At 38.4% G+C, this 13,839-nt stretch overlaps 2 protein-coding genes across 2 annotated transcripts; both read right to left on the bottom strand.

The window, feature by feature from the left end:
• Window positions 1–81: 81 nt before the first annotated feature.
• On the bottom strand, window positions 82–3,152 carry seraf (Schwann cell-specific EGF-like repeat autocrine factor). Its single transcript, XM_026317374.2, has 5 exons — window positions 2,825–3,152; window positions 2,281–2,376; window positions 1,382–1,486; window positions 744–839; window positions 82–408 (listed from the first exon to the last, which is right to left on the bottom strand). Exons 1-5 carry the CDS (start codon window positions 3,045–3,047, stop codon window positions 296–298), a joined length of 633 nt encoding a protein of 210 aa, XP_026173159.1. The 5' UTR covers window positions 3,048–3,152; the 3' UTR covers window positions 82–295.
• Window positions 3,153–7,297: 4,145 nt separating this feature from the next.
• Window positions 7,298–13,637, bottom strand: tmem106ba (transmembrane protein 106Ba). The gene is made up of 8 exons (XM_026317876.2): window positions 13,539–13,637; window positions 11,985–12,192; window positions 11,365–11,428; window positions 11,103–11,262; window positions 10,352–10,492; window positions 9,801–9,850; window positions 9,663–9,716; window positions 7,298–8,706 (listed from the first exon to the last, which is right to left on the bottom strand). Exons 2-8 carry the CDS (start codon window positions 12,178–12,180, stop codon window positions 8,586–8,588), a joined length of 786 nt encoding a protein of 261 aa, XP_026173661.1. The 5' UTR covers window positions 12,181–12,192; window positions 13,539–13,637; the 3' UTR covers window positions 7,298–8,585.
• Between the last annotated feature and the right edge of the window lie 202 nt (window positions 13,638–13,839).

Below are 13,839 nucleotides of genomic sequence, written 5' to 3'. Positions count from 1 at the left end.
TGTGGTGCAGGAGATTTGTGACAAAATAAAGTAAATGTACTGTTTCTGTGCATTTTTCTTAAATGAGCTTTGAAGCTGACATGCAGTTCAAACTTTTATTCATTTAGTGACAAAAACAAAACAGCATAGTACAGAACATGTTTATACAGTAAAATGAGAACATTGAACAAAAAGAGAAATATATGGTAAAAAATATAAAAACTACCAATGTTCAACTTTAAAAAAAACAAAGTGTCCTCATGAGCATTAGGTTCCTATTTGGGTTTCAGTGACCCCTGACCCCAGCCGGGTCACGCTAGTGAGACTTTTTCCTCTCCTCACATCGAGGGCCAGAGAAAGGGGGTCGACAGCGGCATTTGTTGGGAGAAATACACTTTCCTCCATTCAGGCAGGGCTGAGTGCACACGGCTACAGTCAAGACAAACACAAACAACACAGAAGTGTTAATTTGTAAAACCCAGGAACATGAAGAGACTGAGAAGAGCTTGTAAATTCTAACACCACAGAGTTACAGAAGTAATAAGTGTTTCCATGTCTGGGTTTGGCCACATCAGGAAAAACAGTAAACCTGTATATATTATATATAAATCTGATGCTTGTCTGTATGGCAGACTGATCTGTAATGGTACTCCGTTGAGTTAGAGGTATGTCGATGTTGAGAGGAAGAAAAGAGACTAAGCGAATGCCTAAAGTGCACTGATGAGCATTCAAGTGCTTGATCTTTAAGACCAGCTTGAACTCACCAGTGTGGCAGGCACCACCCAACCATCCCTCCGGGCAGCTGCAGATTCCTGGAGCTACACAGCTTCCCCCATTCCTACAGCCTTGGGGACAAATTGCTGGAGAACAAACCACAGAGAGAGAGATTCTCAGCATGCCAGGAAGAAGATCTGAGTTTTATCCAGAAGTTACTGATCTAATGTAGGCAGCACTGCTCTAGAAGCAGATATTTTGTAATCAGGTTACTTAGTCAACATATACATGGATTTTATTTTTAAGTCATTGCCCTGTAGCTATGTCCTAAATCCAACTGTATATTGTTATCATAAAACAGTACTGACATACTTTTCCATTTTATACTAATAGGAAATTATACAATATGTGTGATGTCTAGTTCAGTGCACTTTCGTGCATGTTACCAAAAATGATTGTTCAGCTCAGGATGTTTTAATAATCATGGTCAGGCTGTAAAACTTAAATATCACCCATGACCACAAAATTAGATTAAATGCTGTAGGTTAGACATCATCATGACAGCAACCTGGAAAGGCCTTAGAAAAGTTTTAAACACGTTGTGATGACTAACTCCAGCTGAGTGAGCCTGGAGCTTCATCTGGTGACTTTGACCTTTGGGGTTAACTAGACACAGATTTAAACAGACCCTCTTGGCATTTCGAGCCGGTCCAGCTTGAGGTGCAGATACATTTGGCCACTCTGTTGACAGCAGTACATTCCCCTCCGTTCCAACATCCTCCATCACACGTCACTGCGAAAGAGAGATGCAAATCACACCTGTCAGCAGTGATGTTTGATGAAATCCTTTTACCTGTCTTCAAGTCTTTTTGACGGCACAGATTTTACAAATAGTTAAACTGATCAGGATGTTTTTATTCTAATACCCAAGTTCAATCTTCCTGATTTTTTTTTGACTAGACACCAAAATACTCAAATTGTATTTGCATATCAGTGTTTTGCTTAGTGTTTTGGGCTGGTTACCAAATAAAATACAGCAGTGTCTACTGTAGTAGTAGTTCCTTTTCATCAGGTACATATAGAAGGCTACACTAAACATAATGTTGTGTGTTTTATATCATGTCTAGTACATGTCTAATGGAGACAGTTAAAATCCCTTCATTTCATTCTTATCAAAAAAGTGATTTCTGGCACATCAGTCTCACATTAAAGTTGTTTTTTCTTCTACAACTTTCTGGTATTTCAACCTCTTGCTAAAAACACTCATAGTAAAATGCAAATTGTTAGATAAAATATAACCATCAAGCCTTTACTGCATGCTCACTGAACTGCTGCTGAACTTCAGTGAGCACTATTGCCTCTGGGAAAAATCCTGCTGCTGTACTTTCTGGCTGAGGTTGGAAGAAATCTGCTGTGTGTCTGGTAAAAAGGGACAGCTGTGAACACAGGGTGTTCAGAAAAATACTGTATACATAAAGGCAGTTCAGGAGGTTTCGAATAAAGGCATGATAAAATATAGAGAAAAATGCCTTCAGGCAACTGTTGAGCCATTCTTCATTTCCAGTTCGGTCAAATAAACCCGGTTACCTTTGTGACAGTATCTTCCTCCAAATCCAGGAGCACATCTGCATTTTCCAGGGCGAAGACACTCTCCTCCATTCTTACATTTTGGATAACATGTAGCTGCATTCACACAGGAACAAATACACATAGTACAGACACACACAAATGACATTACATAGTTTACATAGCATCTTTATCTTAACAGAAATAGTCTTTGATTTTTTGATTGATTTTTTTTAGCCAATTCAAATATTCTCATGGCACAAACAGAAGTGAATTTATAGTCAGGTTTAGTGATTAGAGCAAATTTTGTCAATCAAGACACTTTTCCCATCAAGTGTTAATCAGCCACAGGTTTCCAAATTAAACTGACGCACCTTACATCAAAACATGCCTCAAGGGAGAATATGCTTTCCTGAAAATACAGTACAATTTATTTGTTTTTCTGCATTTCCTATCACAGACTCGGGTCTTTACTGTATTGTCGACATAAGCGCTGTCTGGCCCAATAAAAGTCTTTATTCTTTCCTAACTTATGCAGAAACAGAGGAAAGCTGTGTAACATCACCATAGTGGCAGGTCTCTCCTTCGTAGCCCTTGGAGCAGAAGCATGTGTTGTTGCGGATGCACACTCCGGCGTGTTCGCACGGCGGGTCGCACTTCGCTTTGGGGTCGAAAACGAAGCCGACCGCGACTCCCCGGGGCGCGTCCGAACCCGCGGAGCAAATGCAGAAATTAGTCACCAAGGAGGCGAAACAAAGAACCGCTGAGCCGACACCCACAAAGCCCATGGCTGGTCTCTGAAATATGGAGAGGAAGGACGAAAGGAAACGGACGTGGACGGAGGAGAAAGTCTCTAAAGCACCGGGGAGTCCTCTCCACGTCGCCGCCGCTGATGTACAAAACCCAGGCAGGTTAGATCCGGGGGAGTGTCCTGGTGTGGGGGCTGCTGACGTCCAGGCTATGAATGGGAGGTAAGTTTTGAAACTGGACACAGAGAAACAAACAAACAAACAAACAAACAAAGACATATCACATTCGGTTTGTACAAAACTTTTGTCGAAGCAGTTTTCGGGGCGTCCAGATTGTTAACGGCAATTTTAGCATTTTAGCTAGCTAGGTTAGCTAACTAGCTAGCTGTATTTTTCATTTAATTTAGAAGTAATATCAGATTTAACTTAGCAAACTGAACAAAATGATGCTACAGACCCGAACAAAGAGTGTCGACATAGGGTTGAAAAATAAGAGTGTAGTTCGTGACGAAATGTTTACTAACTGAAGAGCGATGTTTAATTTGTTAGCTAGCTAACCTAACGTTAGCTAACGCTAACTCGGCCAACGTTAATGAGCAAATGTCTTTAAAAAAACCAAGCTGGCACAGCCAAATATTGTTAAAACTCACAGAACTTTATTTTTTAAAGTGTTTAAAGACACAAAACGCAGTGCCAGTCAAAAGTTTGGACACACTTCCTCATTCAATTCAATGGTAAATTGTGTTCAAACTTTTGACTGGTATTTTATGTGGGGCGGTATAAATGGAAAAGTAACTTGCATCGATAAAAATACTGTCTTGAGTTTCTAATGGCTTCAGTGAAGAGTTGGAATAACATATTACAGAATATTTATCGTGTTGTCAGGTATTTTAATAATCCTAAATAATTCTCAATGAACTACTTGGTGTAAGAAGTGGAAATCTGAAGGGGTGTGGTGCTTGAGGCGGTTTAGTGCTATTTTAGATCCATTTAGATCCTTACCCATCACCCAGTACCATGAGGGAGGCATGTCAGAGGTCTCAAATCCATTCTGCAGCATGACAAGTGCACACATACAGCCACAGTCATAAAGAGCTTAAGCTTAAGCAGCAAAACAGAACAGAGTCCTGCAGAAGATATCAAGGCTCCCACATAGCTCGGATGAAGATGGTCTGTGGTTGCATGAAGGAACAGAAAACACAAACAGCCAAAACCAGGTCACTGCTCCAAGTTGCTTAGATAAAGCTAAGTACAGTACCTGTGAAGTGCAGGGCAAAGCCGCAACAAGTAACCTATTGATTTGATTCAGGCTCATTCTGTCTACTACACTTTTTACTGAGTTAATTGATAAAAAAATATTCATGCCTTTTATTTTTTAACTTTACATTTAGTGACTTAAAGTTTTGCCAAGTACTATATATGTATAGCTACTACATACACCCATGAAATTACAGGCGAACACCTAGGATTATATTGGTATGGCTGTAATAGTTCACTTTGCTGTACTGTTCTCCTTTCAATCCAGAAAACAAAGAATATATAGTAACGGCTTTTAAAGAGTTCTAGTTTCCTAGTAGTCCCAATGTGTATGTTTACAGAATGCAAGGTTTTAATGGATCTTTAGGGATATAACTATGATAGATATAGATAGTTTTGGTTCTCTGTACACAGATTGTGTGATTTCCCCACCTGCTAAATTATTTTAGATGATCTGTGAGCAGCTTTTTGAAACTGCTTAGTCCTTTTTTTATTATGTTTATATGTGATTGTCCAAATGTTTTATGTGCTCATTTTGTGCATTATGTAGTTTTTGTCAACTCCACAAAGGGAGAGGCAAGGATGGCCAGTTGAGTGTTATAGGCAGAAAAGGGGATAACTGTGGAGCCATCTAGTCATTATTTTCAGAAAGCGAGACATGTTTTAAGATGTGAGCTCATCTGGAGCACATGTGGAAAAGCCATTTCCTTTTACCTGGTGAGAGGAAGGACTTGGCCTATATGAGCTGTGGGGTGAAGGGTAGGTCTGCTGTAATGGCAATAACACAACCAAATCAGTAATGGATGTGGCTGTCTTCTGTACCTGGCCTGTGTACAATCAAACCTCTTGACCAGATCTAACAAGACGATAGTCCATGAGATTCTGCTTGCATTTGCTCAAAACTAGTCATCTTTCCTTAAAAGGCAGTGGTCTGTAACTGCTTATGCACAATAATTCACAGTGACAGTTAATACAAAGTTCTGGATAAGCAGCTCCAGTGAAATACAAATCAGACAGCACACCCCAAAACACTGTCTCAAACAGCTTGTTGTACAGTGTTGACTCCATTCTTAGCAGCGAGAAAAAACTTTGAAACTACAGCAAGTTAATCTCATTTTTCAGACAACTTAGACTCAGATAGTTCTTTGTTTCTGTTGGTATCGGTTTCTGTTTAGAGCCAAACAAATGGAAAACTTTAGAAAACATGGTGAGGGTGAAGGTGAATTAGCACAGAATTATAGTCACATAATTATTCATTTGCTCCATGACACATTGTGATATGTTCATAAATGTCCTGTACTGTAATGTCCTGAACTGTTGGTGGTTAAGGGTAGGATGACTTCACACCCAGTGTATGCTGAAAGATATCAGTCCATTTTTATATCAAAGAAGAAAAAAAATTACATATAAACACAATGAAAATTCTAAAACTCTTAAATAATCATAATGGACGATATGTACGCAAATGACAAATGCTGTCATTTTAAGGCTTATACATCATCTGGTAATGCAACATCTGCCACTATTCAGTGTTTAGATTTAATACAGTTTTGCATTTTGGACAAAGATCGATTAATTTCATAGTGGTGATAAATATGTACGGAAGCAGAACATTTATGTTGAATCGGTTGTCAAAGATTAGATTAACAGAAAAAAACAAAACAAAACATAAAAAAAGCCTAATCTGGGAAATAAACCTTACTGGTAATCAGGAAAAAATTCTCATGTACGGTAACTTCTGTAATGTATATAGAAATGTATATGCTGACACTAACATAGCCTCGCTAAACAATTTTTCTGATACAATTGGTCACTAACATGCTGGCTGGGATTTTAAATTAGCTTTATTGTGTTTTGTGTCATTTGAATTAAGCATAAACAAAAATCATTCTGGTATTTGCTTGTTGTTTCTTGCCTTGGTTGTACTGTACTGTATGTCTCTCTGGTACTCAGTACTGGCTCCTTGTTGGAGCTAGAAGCACACAATGTCTCCTGTGTATCACAGTATGTTCACATCTGTTGTACTCATTAAAGAAGCAGTTCATTTCCTGTCTAAGATCCAGGTCAATGGTTTGGACCAGATCTACACTGGAATACATGTGGCCAAATACATAAAAGAAAAACCTACACACAGACTTTAAGTATTCATTTTTCCTTGGTTGGAAGCAAACTGGATATTTAACAATAAAATAGCTAGGGAACAAATCTCTAACTATAGATTTACCCAGCTCAAAAGTTGAACCATACATATTTGTCTTTATGTTTTTGTGATTATTCACTGGACCAAATACAGTAGATAAATTGTGGTAGACTCTATTCTTCTGCACTTCTTTGCCCTCTTGTGGTGGGAGTTCTGTATGTTGTCTGCTGGTCTGTCCAGCAAATATCCAATAATTTGATTAGAACATTGTCATTGTTTTCTCTAGCACCACTGTCTGGTAGAAGCTTCCGCATCTTCAGAATTGAATGGAATTTAAATGAAGGAATAGCTTGGGTGTGCATTTTTAGTCCCTTGGACCTTTCCTCCAAGGCCAACAAAGAAGTTAAACTTATTTTGTTTTTATTGCATTGCTGGTGTTTCCTCTTGAGACACCCTTTAATAAAAATTTCAGGTTTAGCCCCACTACTGAAAAGGCTTTAAGAGTAGAATGTGCCATCTTATTTAGTCTGCCTGATATTTGTGTTCAAATGATTAATCAGTGCAAAGATACAAAAGATTTACAACTCTTTTATAACTCTCAGGCTTGACTGTCAAATTAGTTGATAGTAAAAATCATTGATTGTGGCTGTCTTTAGGGTGATTGAGTTATGGCCAGTTGTTGACTCATAGGTCCTTATTATTTTTGGGTTTTTGGATGTTTATCTATATGCAGTATAAATAATTTATGTTGATATTCATTTATACCTGATAAATATTTAATAATGCACAAAGAGAAATAGCTAGTCACAATTTCAGCTGAATGATACTGTAGTTTGGCACCACTCAGTGTGCACTGGGAATATTACAAGCACACCAAGAAACTGAAAAAGCATTTTAAATGAGTCATTTTATTTTCAACTTCATGCATGGCAAAAAACACAAAACCACTGTGTAGCTTAGTCAGTAACATAAGGCTATTACAGTTTCCTCATGAAGAGTAGAAGCTGTATTAACTCTCAGCATATCTTTCCTCTGTAATCAAAATATGTGCTGTTTACAAATGTTAAATATTCAAGCATTAAAATTATGTTTTACTTTTGGTAAAGAGCAATCAGAAATAATACTGTGTGAAAAAGGGGCATAATAATATGTTAAAATAGCATGATGCCTTAGCTCACAAAAATAGAACAACCTTATTAAAGGAAAAAAAGTTACTTCCAAACTAGACATTAGTCATGATGTAATGTGTTTTGAAGTAAACCACAGGTTAAGTACGTATTTTACATTATACAGTCCTGTATGTTACACAACACTGTAATGTGCCCACATTTGCTATGAAACTGAAATAAAAGGTCAGAATAGTTTCAATAACTGAATGAAATATGCTCATATAATTATCTTCACAGTACACACACACACACACACACACTAGCTTTTAAATCACGAGTGGAAAAAACATAAGTATACTATATTTATTCTAACTGAACGTAAAGAACTAAGTCATTAATAAAACCAAAAACCAACACTAAATACAGCTTTGATATCACACTACACAATATTAAGATTTATTCTTTATGAAACTAAACACAAAGTGAAAGGATGCTTCAAGGAAGGAATGGAAAGAAGGGATAAAAGTGATTAGGAACCACTCGGTGGTTATCACTGTCTGAAACAACAAAACAATCTCATTAGCCTTGTTAATATATTTTGTTTTTAATAAAAGCATTGTAAAGTGGTATAGACTAGGATGGGCAGTAGCAGTTGCAGCACTGTTTTTATCTGTTGATGATTTAATTGCAAAGATGATGTGACTGCCTTCAGTGATGTGAATATTTAATTATATCTGTCTGTTTTGTTGGCACCAGGGTGAAAAATTACTCCAATCAATGAGGCAAATCCTGTAAAAGACTCGAGCAGGTAAGTTTGTCTGCTTTTTAAAATCAGCCTGTCTGACAAGTAACTGACCATGAGTTGGATGTTTTATTGCAAAATATTTATTTTAATCATCTGTACTGTAGAAGGAAGAAAGTGGTTGGGATTTTAAGAGGGGATGAGCCACCGTGACCAATTTAAAAACATGAAGTATCCCTGTATATTTTCATACGTGCAAATTAGCCCAGTCAACCTCCGCGAGAACCACTGGTGCAGCAGTATCTGACCCCTGGGCTCGATCGCTTGCCTTATTGGTAGACCTCCACATGCCCATGCAGAGATGTGGTGTTACCCCCACAGTCCACATACTGATACATCTCCTGGGAGACCTGCTCCGTGTGGCTGAAATACAGTGTTGTCACAGTCACCCTGAAAAACAGCCAGAGTCAATTACCATGCATCAAACATCAAGGTAAGTAAGTCAAACTGAGGTGCTTAGGTAGATCGTTGGTTCTAATTCTGAAAGAGTGCAAGAATCTAAATGACTAGATCCCAAAAACCAGTGGTGTTGTCTATGAATAATTCGTTATAAGAAAGTATAGCTAGATTAAAATGGGAAAGTCTTCTCAATTTTTTTTTTTTTTTTAATATTTTATTAACGCATGTAATTAATCAAGAATATTTCTTCAGATTAATCAGTGTTATAATTATAGTTGCAGCCCTAATTCATAATTACGTTTCCTTTCTGTTTTTCCTGGGAAAATGTTGGCCACATCCTCCCAAAATATCTAGAAACAGACTAAACAGACTTTCTACAATTAAAACTCGTCATCACCCATTTTACTGGTATAAACACAGTATTTTGTTAAATGCATCAAACCCAAGCCTGCAACACAGAAACACACCTGCAAGTGGCCTTTAGGGCATTACAATCTAAAATCACTTAATGATGATACTAATTGCTTCCTCTCTGATGCTTTTCCACTGGAATTTAGTCTAATGATTATTGGCCAAAAAGTTGGTACTTGTTTTTTACTACAGCGGATTAATTCAACAAATAAATCTTATTGCCCTAGAGAATGTGTGCTTTAATATCTGCGGTGACATGTAAACGAGCAAGACACCTAAAGGCCCATGCATCTCCCATTGTGTGTGAACAGTACTGTGTAGCAGAAGGCTTTTTTTTTTTTTTTTTTCCCTGATCAGTTCTTCTGTATGTGTGGGTGGAAGTATGAGAATGTGCCAAAAAAAAAAGTCTGATGCTCAGTCATGTCTCCCATGATAAGTTAAAATATAAAAATCACAATTAATCAAGACATTAATCTCATTACAACATCAAATTGGAAATGATATATATATAATACTGCACATCAAGACATACTTACTGCATCATGACCACTATGTTGTGAACTTTAATAGTTGGCAAGGTGCAGTAGTCACTGTAAGAAAAGAATTAATTTAGGATTTTAAAAAGTGATCACTGGTAAACGGTACATTTGTAGGATTTCTAGTAAGATACTTACAACATATAACTCATCTCATCTGCAATGATGGTGGGAACTGTGTAGTCGATCTGCAGTAACAGAATTTAGAAAACAGTTTTGACTTTACATACAGCTATAACAAAAGCATATCGAGAGCCAGAGTCAGATTGTATGTGAAAATATAAAGATTATTCTGATTCTGTTCCATTAGATATAAACATATTGCTAATCAAATAAAAACCCTACATTTTGTTTAATCAGGGGTTAGTAGTACCAAAATTTGTAATGTCACAAGCCAATGTTTTATTGGTTCTTAAAAGATTCATATGAGATCAGAATTTTTCAGGAACATAATTAACACTACTAATATTTTGTTTTACAGTCACATGATAAGAAGTGAGTGCAGTTGGAGGAGATTTCTTGGTATTGTGATCGTGGGTGTAACAAAGAACTGTTGTGTAGGCTGTGCAAGATGCTAAAGTGGATCAGAGGTTCTGTGTTCAGTAATCTGGAATAAGAAGTGTTTTTATCTTACAAGCCTTGAATTTGTAACAACAGAATTCTTGTATATTTTCTTTGTTTCTACCTACCTGTTTTTCATCGAGCAGTATGATCACCGTGCTGTTGTTAAACTTGGCCTTGCCTATCACTGTCTTGGAGAACTGCACTTGTGCTGTGATGTTAGTCACAGATATGGCATAGTAGTTATTGTTGGTGATGTTCAGAGTGCTCTGAATGAAAGAGGGAAGAAAGATTTTTGCATTACATAGTGCTCTGGAAAAACCACCAACCTTACAGAAAAACATTTTTAACCCAACAACAGATATTTTTAAGCATTATGAATCAGATTTTTTACATTTTAAGTAGGATGTGTGTACTTGGAGCCACATTAGCATTTATTTGGAGATGTGGCCACCTGGAAAATGTACAGTAGATCCCATATCTCCTTTAGCTCTGTTTTTGGTTTTCACCAACTCCTGAGGGAAACACCTGGCTCATTACCTGCTGAATGCTTCACAGCCTTCACCGGCACTTCACTTGCAAAATATCTTTGGTTTGATATGGGTTTTTTTTTTTTTTTATATAGAGTTTTATGCCGTATTTAGCATCTGCTGTGACTAAATAAAACAGCAATAGGAGCAGTGAGACTGAGCCAGAACTGATAAAGCTTTTTAAACTAGAGCTGCAAAGTCAGGTGATAATTCTGTTTCTCACTATAATCCCTTTTATGTACAGGACGACGATAAAATCCACTTTAACCATACACTAGAAAAAATATGAAAATCCTACAGGGTATCATTACAGTTTTAAGTGAGGGGAATATTGCTACATAATCCTTACGGTGATGTTGAGATAGACAATTCGTTTGTCCGTGTCATAGGAGACGTAGGCAGACTTCACTCCCACATAGGACACATCAATGGAGCGAGGGAATAGGAAGAAAACAGCCAGGCCACACAGCAGCAGGCAAAGGACAACTGATATCATAACATACAGCTTTCTGCATGAAGGGGAACAGAACAGTGAGACCCTGTAACTAGTTCAAAGTTTTCTGTAATATATATATATATTTATATATAAAAAAAGCAATTATCTGACTTACGTCCTGCTTGGCCTGAGCCTTTGGTCGCTGTATGGGATCAGAGCCACAAGCTGATTCTCTTGACCTGGTGTATAATTTTAAATAAAGGAATCGAAATCTTTGTAATTTCACTGCAGGACTTTATCCCACTTTCAAATTATAATTTTATCAGTGTCTAGCTTATTCTTAACCTACCAATACAAACAAGTGCAGTAGTGTTATACCTGTGTGCAAGTTCAAAAACATTTCCACACTATTTCTAACTATTAGCTTGTGCAGTTAAGTTAGAATAATTCTGGTTATTTCACAGGAGAGACTTCTGTATGTGTTTTTGTCTTTCCTACTGCCTTAAAGTGGACAAATCTAGATTTGGAGTTATTTATCTGCTACAATCACAGTTTAGCATTTTTTTTGCATCAAAGTGTCTAGATAGTTCTGTTTGCCTGAAATTGCCACATCTAGTGATGCAGATTAGCAATTCTTATGACTTAAACTCTTTGAAATGATACTTAACTTCAAAGGTTCCTCATTTAGTCACAAACATTTACTGTTGTGGTGAAATAAAGTTTGGAATGCTTTAGGGGCAACACCTGATACAGACCAGTTAGGGTCATTGAGCAGTAATTACTACATCTGTTTACCTCGTGGGATTCTGCCTGTGCCTTGACATGTGGGGCAGGTAACGCTGTCACGTCCAGTAAACTCCACGTAGGGGAACTGTGATGCGTCTCCATGCTTTCCATCCTCTGTCTGACTGTCTCCGTACTCATTAGCAGCCGTCAGCGCGTCCTGACTGTCGTCTTTGTGCTTGGCCAAGTGTGACTGGGACTTGCCCATAGCTGCAGCTATCTGTACACATAAAACACAGCATTGAGTGAGGTCCTGACCTATATTGTAGGTGCAGCAGGATGTGCTGGCTAACCCGACCGCCAACAGACAGGTTGAGTTCATGACAGGTTTCTAGTTCTGAATGGGCCACTCCAGAATGTGTTTTTAATTTGTTTGAAATAATTCTGTAGTATATTTACTAGGATTATTGTCTTGCAGCATCCACCCATTTCTGAGCTTCAGCTGTTGGAGATTCACGCTGACATTATCCTGTTTTATGCATTGATAAATGGGAATTAATTTTCCCTTTTGATGATGGCAAACTGTCCAGGCTAAGAGACAACACAGCAGCTACAGGTCCTGATGCTTTGCCTTTTTTCCACCACATACAGAGCTGTATAACTGTGTAAACTCCTGACATTACTGTTCCTCGAGGGCCACTGTCCTGCTTGTTTTGCAACTATCCCTGCCCTGTGCACTGCTGATTACCTGGATCAGGTGTACTCAGCCAATCCCAAGTTGGAAGCTGAGGGTGGAAGTGGGGGGGACTACATAAATTGGTACCTTCCAGCTTCTGGTCGGCAGAACACACATGACTAAGGTAATCAGAATTAGTAGGGCAGGGATAGTTGGAAAACAAGCAGGGCTTTGGCCCACAGGACCAACCCCTGGTCTTGCTTGTAAGCCTTCTGGTATGTTTTATCTGTGGGCCATAGCTAACATCAGCTTCATGGCCGTGGCTAACCCACACCTCACATTTTGCTCCATTAGTTTGCCAACTCCTGACTCTAATTAGGCTTTATTGATTAGTCCAGAGGTTCACATACTTTTTCCAACCAATTAACTCTTATATTATATGATTAAAGTATAAGATAAATGGCTTGCGTGTGTTTAGTTAAAACACCTAGTTTTTTTTTATGAGTTAGATGAAGACGCAACCATATTTTAAGACAAAACTTCGACCTAAATGTCGCATCGTAGGCCAAAGCAGCTGCTGGTGATAATTGCAAACGTTGTGTAAGCACAGAGGAAACAGTGAATATAGAAAGAAATGTCACGATTAAACAGCAGATGTCTGGTGTTGGGCCCAGGCCGCCATGCTGCTGAGCCGCAGCCAAGAACAAAACGTACCGCCCGGAGAAAAACGGCGATCCCGGCTTCATTTTTAGCACCAGCAGCCATGTCTGGGGTTTAACTAAAATGGTTATTTCAGCATAGCAGACTAAACAACATCTCGTGTCGCCATGTTGGTCTAACATTTACGAAGCAAATCGCACCGATCGTCGGATGTTCTGCAGACCAATGTACACCGTAAAACCCGACCCGTGTGGTGAACCACATACATTTCTGCACATCAACCCTCTTACCTGTGTCGCGGTTTATATTCTGTCTGCCATTCGTTGTGTCGTCGCTGTTTTGTTGTGGTTCAGGCACCGGTGACGAATGAAGAGGAGGAAACGCCCCCGCGGCTCCTCATTGGCCACACAGTGACCGACATGTCCAGCATCCCGCAGGCTGCAGCACCGCAGACGTTACTGAACTTGATAAGTTACATTCCAATAATTACTATAGACATAGATCCGCTTGTAGTTCAGTAATAGTTCAAGTGTTTAACTGAAGGTGTTGCATTCAAGGTAACCGGTAATATTTGTTATCAGAAGGTAAGAA

This window comes from Mastacembelus armatus, chromosome 16 (genome assembly GCF_900324485.2).
Source record: "Mastacembelus armatus chromosome 16, fMasArm1.2, whole genome shotgun sequence".
Lineage (NCBI taxonomy): Eukaryota > Metazoa > Chordata > Actinopteri > Synbranchiformes > Mastacembelidae > Mastacembelus > Mastacembelus armatus.
Note: the sequence above shows the minus strand (reverse complement) of the source record. Positions and strands in the feature narration are given on the sequence as shown.